We start from the raw sequence: 13,880 nt of genomic DNA on the forward strand, positions 1-13,880 counted from the left end.
TTACAGTATAGAAATAAAAGTTACGTTTATCAAAATTTTTACAAATTTTCCGTGAAACAATGTCAAGTAAATTTAACGTATTCTCTTTTATCTTATTTATAATGTATATTTGAAGTGTTTTAGACTTGCAACACTGGAACCACAACCAGTATTTTAATTATTATCAATATTTTTAAATTTATAATCAAATACAAACCAAACAAACTGGCTTATAAAATCTCTAATCGGATTTTAAAAAATCTTATCAAATTTTATTATAATTTTCTTGTGTACTTTTATATAAAAAAATAAATAAATGCAGAAAACGACGGGGTAAATTTATATAAAAAAAAAAATTCAATCCATTTAAGTAAATAAGGTGTATAGGAACTTATACATATTAAAAATAGATTTGAGACGCCACACACGGACAAAGCGCTTTAAAATTTTTGTTCGTATATTTAAAATAAAAATATATACAATTGCTGTTGAACTAAAATTTTTTATTTAATTAATGACAGTTAATTAACAACAATTTTTGTAATATCATTATTCAAGTCATCTCAAGGACTACAATATATTTCTTAAATACTATATAAATATCTCAAAAAATAATGAAAACAAGTACTTATACAACAAGACAGATCATTTTAGACAAATTTTGACTATAACAAATTACAGTAATAGGTATCATTATATTTGAAAAGCGTAGTTAATACTTAATAACATCAATACTAACGTTTTGTAACTCATTCACCTATACTAATATATAAAGATGAAACTTGTTGTATTTACCGTATGTTTATAAAGCAATAGGCTGTATATTTTTTTTTTTCATTAGTCTATTTATAGAATACCCTTGACATATGAATAGCTTGAATTCAGCTTTACATCAAATCCACACTATACTGCCGATCACAATTCCCTGTCCGATATCGGGTTTGTATTCATAAACAGGAAATAAAACTACCACCTGATAAATTATTCGAACGAATAACTCGAAAATATTGTGGATATAAAAACATTTATTGTTTGTTGTTAAAGATTTTAGGGTTAGATCAGAATATATGTGCAGTCCACGGTACGATGTGTATGCGGCCTTATAAGACTAGATTTCCGATGAATATATTACGAGATTCCCAGCCTTCCAAATGGATTAACAATAGAATACGCGACTACTACACGGGCGATTATCCCATTAGTAACAGACTTTACACAACACGATACAATATACTATAATAATAAATTAGTAAGGTACGCAGTGAAGAGTAAACTTATATAATATTTTACGTCTATAAAGACCTACATTTAATACATACACGTATTTTTTGTTATATAGGTATAATAATTATTCACAATGAAAAAATATAAATCTTTTTTATCTGTATCTGTGGAATAAAAAGAATTAATTTTAAAATCTTTAAAGATATCAATGAAATGGAAATAAAATGTAACTGGCTAATTGGATTATAATAGATATTTCTGTGATAATGTATTGTTCAGCGACGTCCACGGGAAGAGGAATTACTTACTGATGCGAGTAGACGCCGCGGTACGAGAAGTCTGGCGTTCCCCCTGGCAGGCCTCACAGCCCCTGGTTGCTTCAAGTCCGCCAAATGAGAAGCGTAACCGTCATTCAAGGTTGTCGCTAGGTTATTATATTTCTTACTAATCTTACCAATCGCATATATTTGCTTCTGCGGTAAACCACAGTTGTGGTACACGTTGATATCTTTACCCGAACCGTAGGCTGCTTGGAATATAACTCCATGTTCGGTTATGAGACTGTGTAGATGCGCCGCTTTGTGACCCAAAGGGTCGGTGGAGAATCCATCCGAGAAAAAGACTAAACCGTGAGGAAAATTATGTTCCGCTAACCAGGAGACGACTTTCCTTTGTTGCATATCCGGCCTTCCTGTTATATACAGGATGAGATAACCGAGATCCTGCCAGAAACGTACGACATCCACAGCACCAGCCCTCACCTTCGGATCTCGACCAGTAACCGAAACACTCGCCGTGAAAGATCCGTCAATACTGAATACTACACACTCCGTTTGTGGAGGTATCACAGCTAGATGGAAGTTGCAACTGGTGTGATCACCACGTACGACTGCTCGGACGGGATAGATACCACATCCGACGCTTTGCTTATCAGTCAGTGTGTAAGTAATCCTTCCAGTTTTGTCAGTCACAACTGTTGATAATAAAGTCCATTCACCAGCAGGCGGGTCTCTTATCATATGTATATCTACTTTCTCCCCGGTCAATGTAATCATATCTAAAGGCCCGTACATAAATCTAGCAATGAACGTTTGTGGACAGCCCTCGCCGACAATCACGTCATTGGCTCTATGGTTGGCTGCGACATTTTTTAATTTAACCGATGTACGTTTCCTCATCCACTTTTCCTTATCCTGTCCTGGTTTAAACAGAGAACAGTCTTTATCTTCTTGTTGACCATATAGAGCCAAATCAAAATGACCCACTTGTCTCAATATAAAAGCAATAACATCCGAACTTTCCCAGTAGCTTGCATGAAATAGATGTGGCAAAGCATTCATAGGAAAGTTTGTTAACCCTTCGGGGCAATAAAGGGCATAGTCCAATCGCTTCGTGCCCCACCATTTTTGTTGGAGGGCATTCATTGTGATCAATGGTATATTATCCACTAAACCACTAACTGTACTTTGCACTGATGCTTCAGAAAGTCTTCTTAAAACAGGAGTAGGTGGCATTGGTAGATGGTCGCCGAATAACGTCGGATGAGTGTGTATAAGCTCCATCAAATGGTATGGTTGTCCGTTGCCCAGAGGATACTTAGCATATCTAGCTACATTAATCGGCGCTAGATTACTAAATCTTGCTGAAAGCAATGGTTCCAATCTAGACGCGACAGGATCCGTTGGGTGAAATAAGTTGTATATTTGTTGGACAGGTGGCTTCGTGAGATCTTTAAATTTGTCATCTGATATTTTTCTTGAAGCTAGGATAAGTGAGAGCGGACTCCCAAAGGTAAAGAAGTCACTAACTTCAAATTCCAACTTTGTTTGATTGTCGCTGGCTGTAGACGATCGTCTTCTTGGCGTCGGAGCTTGAAGATGAGATTTATTTAAGTAATGTTCTGATGGCTCGTTACGGATGGTTATTTCAGTATCTAATATACTATTTTCACTATCATGTCGTGACTGATATTGTAAAGTTCGACACAAAGCGTCGTATGCTAATATAGAGCCCATACTGTCACCAACAATACAGACCTGACCGTTAAAACCTTTTCCATCATCTGACTTGATAAAATCATTATAAACAACATTTGCAGCTGTGATAGTTTTAGTTACATATTCATGATACTCTGGAGAGGAGGTTGCGATAAGTGGTATAGCACCTATCGGTATGAGATCATTTGTCAGAGATGGACTGTCTACTGTAGATGGGGAGCAATCAAAGCTGTAGGGACTCAAAGTAGATAATACTCCAAGAGCCTCTGTACAGAGAGAAGGACACGAAACTAATTTTATAGTAATGTGTCCCACAAGAGTGGGATAGTGTTGACGCATAACCGATTCAAAGGCTCCTTTAAATGTAGTGACGTCAGATTTCTTTGCAGTCATGTCAACATTTGCATCAAGTACACTTCCAGCGTGAAAAACAAGTATTAAGACTGTTGTAGGACAGGAGCTATGAACTGGAGTATCAGGACATCCGTCTATGCTCTGGTGACTCTGCAAGCTTGTCAATCTTCGTGAACCTCTTTCTGACGTAACTCGTTTTAAGAACGTGGGATTAAATATACTGTCTTCTTGATTCAGATCACCTTGTGTTGGTGAGATATCTATATCACCTTCATCTAAAGAACACATCGAAGACCATTTGTTAAATGATGATTCGCAATCATAAAACTCATCTTCAGAACCAGTTTCTGTTTCTGATTCCCTAACAAGAGTTTCCATTCTCCAACTGGCCACTTGGACTTGCAAGCTTTTTAAGGACCCCGAAGAAGATGATCTAAGGTTAGACTTTGAACATGATTTGGGCTCTGATGGAGGAGTACTTTCAGGACTTAATTGCTTTTGTACTCTCTTTTCCATACCTTTCTTGACTGATACTGGACTCGCAGTATCCTCATTCTTTTCAAGACTGCTCATAGTAGCAGCTAAAGACTTTGAATTCTCTTCAGATAAATCAGTGTCTTCACCAACATCTCCCGCCATTTTCTTTTGCAAAGCCAGCTGTGTTTGCCTCTCAATTTCTCTTATATCGTCCATAGTCAAGCCGTGCCATTCGTCTTGCCAGGCCCATGCTTGACGATGAGCTCGAAGCATCGTTTTTCTAAGCGCCACATCGTGAATAAATTTTTCCAATTTAGTTTGCATTCCCCAATAACGGAATTCCACCCTACACAACTTATACGCACACATGAGTGATTTTCCATTCGGTAATGGCTGTGTTTTGCCTTGAACTTCACGCCAGTAATCTTCGAGCCATGACTCCGATAATGGCCCTCTGTTACATTTTTGAGAAACAAATATCTTTGGATCTTCTTCTTTCACGTAATCCGCACCATAAAGCTGATCCTTAACTACATCGATAATATCAACAGCTCTATTTTTTAAGTCACTTCCTGATAATTTAAAGACATTTTCCTGATGACCATTGTCAGCAAAATAATAGGTTTCAATTTCAAGTGAAAATTTTTCAACAAATGGACAGGTGTATCTTGTTTTAGTATAGGGATAAGCGTTCCATGCTTCTTCAGACACTGTTAAGGCTGATTTAGGAAGTAGGCTTTTGAACCAACCTGGCAAGTGGCTTCCAACATGATATATTTTCTGTGTATACTGCCCGTTTCCACCAGGGCCATTGTCATATGGCTCATTAACAATAATCTCAACTCCACTACCCTCACCGGAACTTTCTTCTCGGCTTTTCTTCGCTATCATATACAATTGGGCTATGCGATACTCTTCTACAGTGAGTGGCAATGGTATTCTATATTCTTTGATTAACATCTTGCTGTTCAAACACTTAACATAAAATAAAAATCCTTCCTGAAACAAAAATTATACTGTTAATATAAAGACAGATATTTCAATTAAAATCTAAAAACCAAGAAGTGTAAATTTGTAACTTCAAGAATTTAGAGTTCTTGTGGGTTTGCCAACATAATTATCGTGACCTTGAAGTAAGTGGTTAAGCATACTATATAATATATTAAATGTCACAAAGGGAGGAAAAGGCCATCTATTATGAACAATTCATCTCAAGTTTATTTTAAAAATGTATAAGACATTATAATAGAAATTTTATTTTTTTAGTCGTAACGTAAAAGTTGAAGAAACCAGGATGCATTACTATCTTCAAAATGGCAGGTTTACCCTTTAATTGTGCTAGTGAACTTTTGTAACTAGATTAGTTAATATAAATACAATAATTAAGCTTATTTTCTTAAATATTTAACAATAATTAAAATATAATCTTTCTAATCCCTATAGGATTAAAGAGATAAATATAGATATAAAGAATATATAAATTACCTAAGACATATAGATATTTATACAAAATTAAATATTTATTATATATTTTTTTTATTTGGTCAATAAATAAATATTTATTTTAAATAAAAATAATTTTATGTACTTGGAAGACAAAGAAGGTTTCATAAAATCCTTATTTAACTTAATCCAGTCCAGTCATTTAGGTTCTGGTAGTATAAATTATGTAATTTTGTCTTAAGAATTTTATTCCTTGCACACATATGAACTCATATCTATGAGTACTATTAGCTATTTTTAAAATTTAAAGAATACTGTAATTGAGTCATCACTTCTATTTCCTACAAAGATATAAATACAAAGGAATTAAATCATGAACTTTGAGAATATTACAGATCCCAGTACTAGCAGTGTTTGAAGAAAATATTGAGATCACTTATTTTGCATTCCTAGTTAATACAGTTTACACAATACATATTCTTCTTTAAACATTTTTTTAGCCGCTTTCTTTTTTCTTTTATTAAGAAGTGTCACAAATAATAATTATTATTTTTATGTAACTTGTGAAGACACTTTAAAGATATCTATTTTCTGTTAAGCACGAATTACTTATAACCTTTAATAATTTTAACAACATTTACACAAACTAATAAATAGACACATAAACTATGTTAGCTATGTAAAATTTTTATTTTTTAATGTCTCACTATTATTTTTATACTACATAATTTAAAAGGAAAAAAACTTTAGGATGCAACTGTTGATAATACAAAAAAAAACCTGAATACATACTTTTTTGTGTTATTTATCATTATCAGTTTTTTAGTGACATAATCATTTAAAACGATCAATTAGACATTTTTATCATTAATTCTTATTTTTAAATCACTTAATATAGTAGCCCTAATATGTATTTCGTAATTTTTAATGTTTAATTCTACAAAAATTATAATATTTTTACTAAAATTACGATTTTGAATAGAAGACTGTGTTAAAGATGTTTTAAAAAACACTTACTTAGTTTATTTTAAAAACGAGTTTTTGTCCACTTCGTTTTGTTATCGGAAAAGTGTCCTGAATTTTTTCATACATATTATAATACACTGAGTGCGACGCTATGAAATTAATACTTATTTAATTATGATTACTTTGCGAGATTGGCATTCGCCATAAAGTAAAGCTGACATAAAAACTCATTCAAAATTTCTAAGAATTTTCTAATAACACATTTTTACAACAATTTTTATTACCTTTTGACTAGATATTAAATAAAAATAATATAAATACTCACCTTCGGTTATAGAAGTGTAATATTATCCATTTTTTAACAATAATTATCCACTAGCACTTCTTAAATACATTTATTTCAACATAAATTAGAAATATTTTTATTTTTCACGATACGTTGCTTCTCACTACATATTGTACGTATGAACTTTGACATTTTCCCATTTCCAATTAGCCAATGGCTCACGCAACATTCCTTTCACATATTTATTTATGTTACTCTTCACTTAAGAGTAAAGTTAATTAACATGTATAACAGATTTAGTTTGTCTAAAAGAAAAAACGAATAAAAACTACACTTACAACATTTAACAACGGTGGAATATAGCTACAAATTCCAGAATTGGCATTACAATGGTAATAACGCAAACGTGGATTGGAACGTTGATCATATTGAACTGTACCGAAAATCAATATTGTCAGTGCAAAAGATATTAAATTAAGTTTGGAGTTAGTAACAAGGCTTAAATCAGTTACTTATTTTTAACTCAGGGCATAATATGGTATCCGAGCCATGCTATTAAATAAATTTGGCATTTCCGTTATCGATATTAAGAAGACGAAGAGCATGTTCATAAAAAACTTCTTTTTCTTTGACAAATATTGCTATTGTTAAGATAAAAATCAAAGTTTATTACTGTTTTAATATTCTATAAGTATTGAAAATTTACGGACAGATATAAAAAATTATCGAGACTATTCCATAGCTACTTGTTGATGTTTAAAAAGTCCGTTTTTATAAATTAATAGTAATAAAATTTGTTTTAGATTTTAAATAAAAATATATAATGTTTAAGAATTTAATTAACTTCATAATTTTTTTTTTTTAAGAAAACAAAATAAGTAATAAATAAATTAATATTGAAAAGTTTCAGGACTATTTTATCTGCCAGACTAATAGCAGACTTTATTTGAACAAAAACACACAAAATTTGCATTTTATTTATTAAAAATATACTACCTACAAAGTATAACAATAAAAATATAAAAGCTTCATTTTTAATATATAATTTGATTAATGCAACAGTTTTTAAATGTAATTTCCCTATATTAGTAGAAAAATTAAGTCACACAAATATGTATAAAAAATATGTGATTAAGAATAAGATTTATAAAAATTATGCTTTGTATCTTATTTAATCTATATAAATAAATTATAGATTTTCATTTTGTAAATTGACTACATATGAAACTATCATACATAGTAAAGAATATGAAAAATATTTTTATAAGGCACAATTGGCTGTCATATATATATTTGTATAGAGAAAATGATCATAAATAGATTGTATTGTTGTAAACAGACAATCAATAGGACAAAATTTTTCTTATATCCTCAAATGATTTTTGTAGAGCCTGTACAAATTCACTACTATTATTGTGTTGTTTGTAACTTGCTACAGCTGCACCTAGTTTATCTGCGAACGCTGAATACCTGCAATTAAATACATAAAATTAAACGTGTGTTTAACATTAATCTGTTATTGACGTTTGTGAGGTTTCAATAATGTATTTATAGGCCTCTACCACGCAACGCCACTTTTATAGGTACCTGTATAATTATTTCTGTATGTAATTCAATAATATAAGCATTAATGATCAATCAAATATGATTGTTTTTAAAAACCACCGAATGTGGTGTGGGTTGCAAAATAATTGACCTATTTTTTTTTTTTAGCAGAGTCTGAATTACATGAACACATATTATAAGGATGCTTTGAATAAGTTTATTTCAATATTAATTAAAGACGTTTTTTTCCAAGTTAAATAAATCTGAACTTTAAGAATCAATATGGACGATAAAAGCGAAACAGGAAACTGAAGGTGGAAATAAAAAAAAAAGAATTAAAAATATAAAACCTCTATAGATCGGATACATATATAGTTTATGTACATTATAAAAGTTTTGGAGGAAAGTCGTAGATAAGTGGGAACCATTTGCAAAAATGGCAAGATGCCGAATAAAAATGAAACTTGTAATTGCTTATTGCATTGTAATGGATGAAACATTACAGTTCCTTAGAACTTACAACTATGACGTTCATTAAAATACACTCCTTTGTATTATTATTACTATATTATTGTTTTTGTATGACAAAGAGGGCAAACGAGCAGACGGCCTACCTGATGGAGGTAGTAACCGTCCGTCATGGATATCCCCAAAATTTTTTTTTGGATGCCTAGCCACCCTTATTTGGGGAAGAGGGAGAGGAGAGGTTGTGAAAATGGAAAATGGAAAAAGGGAAAGGGTGGGAAAATGGAAAGGGCAACCGGCTCTCTCACTCATCGGACGAAACGCAGCCATTAAAGACTGCTTTACGCCGATCTTCTGTGAGGGTGTGGTACATCCCCGGTCGAGTCAGCCCATGTTCGAGCTGCAGTAATTTGACCACAGCTAGGCTCTACCACCTTTGAATATAGTAATATAATAGTTTTTTTATTGTATAAAACGAACAAACGAAACACGAAAATGATGAAAACGAAAAACGAAAATGATGAAAGGTGACCTTCACCAATAGTTGCAAGCCGTAAGGAAGTCTGTAAAAAGTTATTACGTCAATAACAAGTTAATTAACATTTTGATTTTATATTATGAAATTTAATACTAATGTTCCTTCCATGAAATTGCACTTTGATTTAATAAAATTAGGATTAATAATAAGTAGATTGCTGCCTAAAAAAAGGATTAAAAAATAAGTAAACGGCCTTTTTAACTCCTCCATTTGAAAAAAAAATTATAAAATGTTTAGTTTATTAGCAGAGATAATCAGTTTTTTCACCTTAAAACTTCCTAAAAACAAATTTCCAATGACGTGTACAGGCTGCATTTTAGTCCAAATTATGTAAAATATGAATTTTCTAATTATTAAAGCGGCGATTAAAATGGCGAATCGTAAGAAAAATACGACTGGCCATTTTGGTAGACAATTTTATGATCTACAACTTTTGTCTAACTTGTTTTCACGATAATACTAACCGTTTTTGAGAAAATTGTAAAAGAGCTTAATTTTGTACTTTTGAGTTCGAAATTAATTTTTTAGAAGTAGGATCAAAGGGGACATTTGACATTTTATTTAAAATTATGTATTCAACGTCTATACCAATTTTCAGCTCTATGCGGATTTTGGTTAAGTTATGACTTATTCTTATCTCTTTTGACTGGTTTATTAATAATGATATTATCCAACAAATATCTGTCTATATTCTGCTACATTAAACCAAACTCACCCAATACCAAAACCCTCTTTGACAACAGGACCAAAACCACCAGCCAGTACACTTGGAGAGGACAATGTGCTGGTACTCAGTATTGACTTATTCAAGTACTTGTATTCATAGGAATCAAATATTTCCGGTCTTGGCATATGGTTCTCTTCGGCTATCTTCATCAGTGCAAACATGTGTCGGTCAAAACCCTGTCCCATAGCTGCTTCTTTCGTTAAGTTGGAATGATATAAGGAACACTCCTGCATCAATGACCTCAGCTCTTGGTCGGATGCCTTCTTAGAATGAAGTAGGTCGCAGAACGCCTGAAAGTACATGGGAGCTAAATTTTTGTTATGTATATGTAGGAATAAAAGACAAGAGCCTCTTTTTAAATGAGAGTCATCTTCCAAAATAAGAAATCGCTTTCTATAAGATCAAGAAATCTTTAGACAGACATAATCTTTTTTTTATTATCATCACCATCAGCCTATCGGAGCCCACAGCTGAGCAAAGGCCTCTTCTCACATGTAGAAAGTTAGAGCATTAAGCACCACGCTTGCTCAAGACGGGGTGGCGATTTCAATCTCACTCTCACTCAATCACGATGTTTTCACTCACCGTCCGTCAGTGGTGACTAAATATACTTAGAAAGTACATATGACTCGGAAAAGATCACATTGGTACTTGCCAGGTTTCGAACCCGCGCCCTCACGTATGAGAGGCGGGCCTTTAACCTCCAGGCCACCACGACTTTTATGAACATACAATAACACAATAAAAATAATAATTATGGATTGTATTCATAGTCATATGCCAAGAAAATTCTCATTTCATTCAAAAAAGGACTAGAACTATAACATAGATAAAACTTTAATTGTTAATATATTAAATTACCTTCGTTTTATCTGTGCAAGGTCTCATAGTCTCTGTCCTTCCGTGTTTAAATGCCGATGTACTGCAAGATTCATAAGTACCCACATATTTTCCATGCAGCAAATGATAAGCAGCCTAACAAAACAGTATAATTATAGAATATATTGTTCATAAGGAGGCTCCATAAAGTACGTCACAAGAATTTTAGGACTTTTGAACCCCTACCCCGTCCTTGTCACAGGTTGTCCCATTTTTATACACGTCCCCGGAGTGACGTCACCTATTTTTTAAATTTATGTATGTATTTAAAATAATCAAGAGAAAACAGCTATTTTCATTTTTACTTATTTTTATTAAATACTAATCTAATAAAATCAACATAAATTCCAACACTTCATAAAGCCGAATATTGTTTTAAATTTTCCATTCATATCCAAACTTAAAGTTTTAGTATTTTAAATTTTAACATGTCACGTCGCAAAACTATTGACCTCCCATGACCCTTGTCACATTATGTCACACTTTGGTGATACCCTCCCTCCCCCATCAACGTGTGACTTACTTTATGGATGGCCCCTAATTAGATTTTAAGTGTAATATGACTTTTACCTGAAAACCCAGCTGCATTATGCAGTCCGGACTGACTTTCAACTTCTTGCAAGCCTCTTTAGTTAGTTGTTCGTACAAAATATAATCAATACTTAATGAGTTACACCAATCACTGTATTCAGTTTTAGCATTAACAATAAAGTTTTTCGATTTATCATCTAAATTAAACTCTGAAAAAATATATAAATGCGTCAGGTTGAATAAAACTTCCACTGATTTCACTAACTTAAAAAAAACTTATGACCCATAATTATTTTAAATATTATGCCAATAATGTTTTATTTTTATAAAAAAAAAACAATTCTGAAAAAATTGTAACTGGGATTCCAAAAAAATATATATATATTTGTTATATAATACATAATTTATTACCAACCATGATTTTATATTTAGTGCTTGAATAAGTCTGTAAGGTGTTAGGATTTGGGACTCACCAATTTTTTTGACAGTTATATTGTTCTTAGAGGGTCTACTGTCTGGAGTTATGAATGGCTTTGTTGTAGTTTCTTTATAAATATCCTCAAAGAATCTGAGCACAGCAACGCCATCTCCCCAAGAATGTTCAAAGTTTATACCAGAAACACCATCCTTTGTTGTGATAAGACTAAATGATTTATCAAACCATCTATAAAGAGAAAATATTCACATATTTTTTTTAATTCTAGATTGCAAGGACAAATATAGGAATATTTTATTAGTATAAAAAATAACAAAGACCTATTCAATCCATCCCCATGTAAATAATTTGTTAAAATTTTGTGTTTATTGTCATCAATAGTTTCATCGTCTAACACAATATTGAATATGGCTGAATCAATTTTTTTAAGTGTTTCTTGATTACCATTTTCTTCTAAATATATTCTTTGCTTAGCCCACACGTCTCTATTTTGGGTTGTTAATATTCCTACAGGATATTCAGCCTTTGGTGTTTTGTCTTCCATTATTTGAGACATATTTCCTAAGATTTCTGTTGGTGACAGTATGTTACCTGGAAGACATGAATTAGTAAGTATGAATCATTCCCATGTCAAAATAAATAAAATAAATTTAAGCTTATTGATTTAGAAACGAGCTTGTGAGAACAGTTTTTATTAATCGAAAAATTTTGTCCATAAAAGCAGTGAAAATTGTGAATAAAGAGGATAGACAGAGTATTTGTAATAACTAACCATCGGAATCCACAACATCAAAGATGTAGAAATGTCCATTTCTCTGTACCACAACATGATTACAACTTGTATCCCTGAAGATTTTATCTTTACCAACTAGAGGTATTCTGGTTGCATTAAACAGACCAACAAATTGGCTCATATCTAAGGGGAATGCTTTGAATAAATAGGCTCCATACCTACAAAAAATATAATTAGTTGTGCAAGATATTCAAAAGAAAGTTCAAAATTGAGCACAGTTACAGTACAGCTTGGGTACAGTTACACTTACCAAGATAGGCTTTCTGGAAGCAAACCAGTAACGGTCCTGAATAAAGGAGTGTTGCTTTTTTTTGGTTGCAAGTGATACACTTCAGGTTCCAGAATTTGTTCCCTTAGGGCCATCATGAATCTGACTGCACTCACTAATAAATTTGAGGTTCTTACTAACTGGTCATTATAATCCGGTCTTAAATCATTTTGAAACACAATCAATGGATTATAGTTAATGGGTAGAGCTGATCTATCTCTTAAATAAAGATCAAACCAATAATCTGATATGTAGCTGGTTTGCTTGTTCATTTTGTCCTTATTAACTAATTTGGATTGTAATTCTTTACCCTCATTATTTACAAATTTATCAGTTCTTTTCACAGCGGTTTCATACTGGTCTTTAGCAAGTAAGGGCCGGATAGCGTTAAGGTAACGATCGCGGCTTTTGCTTAAATCTGGTATTGGCAGACGTGGCAATGACTTTTGAAAATGCATAGTTGGCACTTTGCTTCTTTGTAAATATTGATAATTAACATCTTTAACCTGATTTCCTTTGGTCGCATAACTTCGGTGTAATGGCTTAGGCAATGAAGAAAATTTAAGTAACATCATTTTAAATATAGTGTTAAATATTAAATATATCTAGGGAATGATAGTAAATGCTATATTCTCATTTATTTCTTAAGCTTTGAATATTAATTTGTAGACTTCACTTTTGTTCTCTTAGTGATAAGAATAAAATAAGATTGTAAACGCCTTATACCGGCCAAAGTACAATAATACAAAATAAACAAGTTCACATTTTCAGTCATAAAACTGTCAAATTGGGATCAGCTATCAAAATTTAAAAGTTCAATTTTGAACAGATTAAGTGTCAAACAGGCTGAAAATGGGTTGTAGGTACATATCTAATTAACAATTAACTGTTTCTTAATAAAGGTTTTCCGAGCATTGTTTACAGAGTTGTTTTTAGGCATTCTAATGAAAAAAATATTTATATATAAATTAT

General features: G+C 32.1%; 2 protein-coding genes across 2 annotated transcripts; both read right to left on the minus strand.

Annotated features, from left to right (window-relative positions):
- Positions 1 to 641: 641 nt before the first annotated feature.
- LOC116768402 (protein retinal degeneration B) lies at positions 642 to 6,917 on the minus strand. Its single transcript, XM_032659112.2, has 2 exons — positions 6,766 to 6,917; positions 642 to 5,030 (listed from the first exon to the last, which is right to left on the minus strand). Exon 2 carries the CDS (start codon positions 4,989 to 4,991, stop codon positions 1,479 to 1,481), a length of 3,513 nt encoding a protein of 1,170 aa, XP_032515003.1. The 5' UTR covers positions 4,992 to 5,030; positions 6,766 to 6,917; the 3' UTR covers positions 642 to 1,478.
- A 772-nt stretch (positions 6,918 to 7,689) lies between these two features.
- On the minus strand, positions 7,690 to 13,693 carry LOC116768563 (carnitine O-palmitoyltransferase 2, mitochondrial). The gene is made up of 8 exons (XM_032659304.2): positions 12,891 to 13,693; positions 12,620 to 12,798; positions 12,168 to 12,438; positions 11,885 to 12,075; positions 11,451 to 11,620; positions 10,863 to 10,976; positions 9,990 to 10,291; positions 7,690 to 8,196 (listed from the first exon to the last, which is right to left on the minus strand). The coding sequence occupies exons 1-8, from the start codon at positions 13,481 to 13,483 to the stop codon at positions 8,070 to 8,072; spliced, it is 1,947 nt and encodes a 648-aa protein (XP_032515195.2). The 5' UTR covers positions 13,484 to 13,693; the 3' UTR covers positions 7,690 to 8,069.
- Between the last annotated feature and the right edge of the window lie 187 nt (positions 13,694 to 13,880).

The sequence above is a fragment of the Danaus plexippus genome, chromosome 4, assembly GCF_018135715.1.
Source record: "Danaus plexippus chromosome 4, MEX_DaPlex, whole genome shotgun sequence".
NCBI classification, from domain to species: domain Eukaryota; kingdom Metazoa; phylum Arthropoda; class Insecta; order Lepidoptera; family Nymphalidae; genus Danaus; species Danaus plexippus.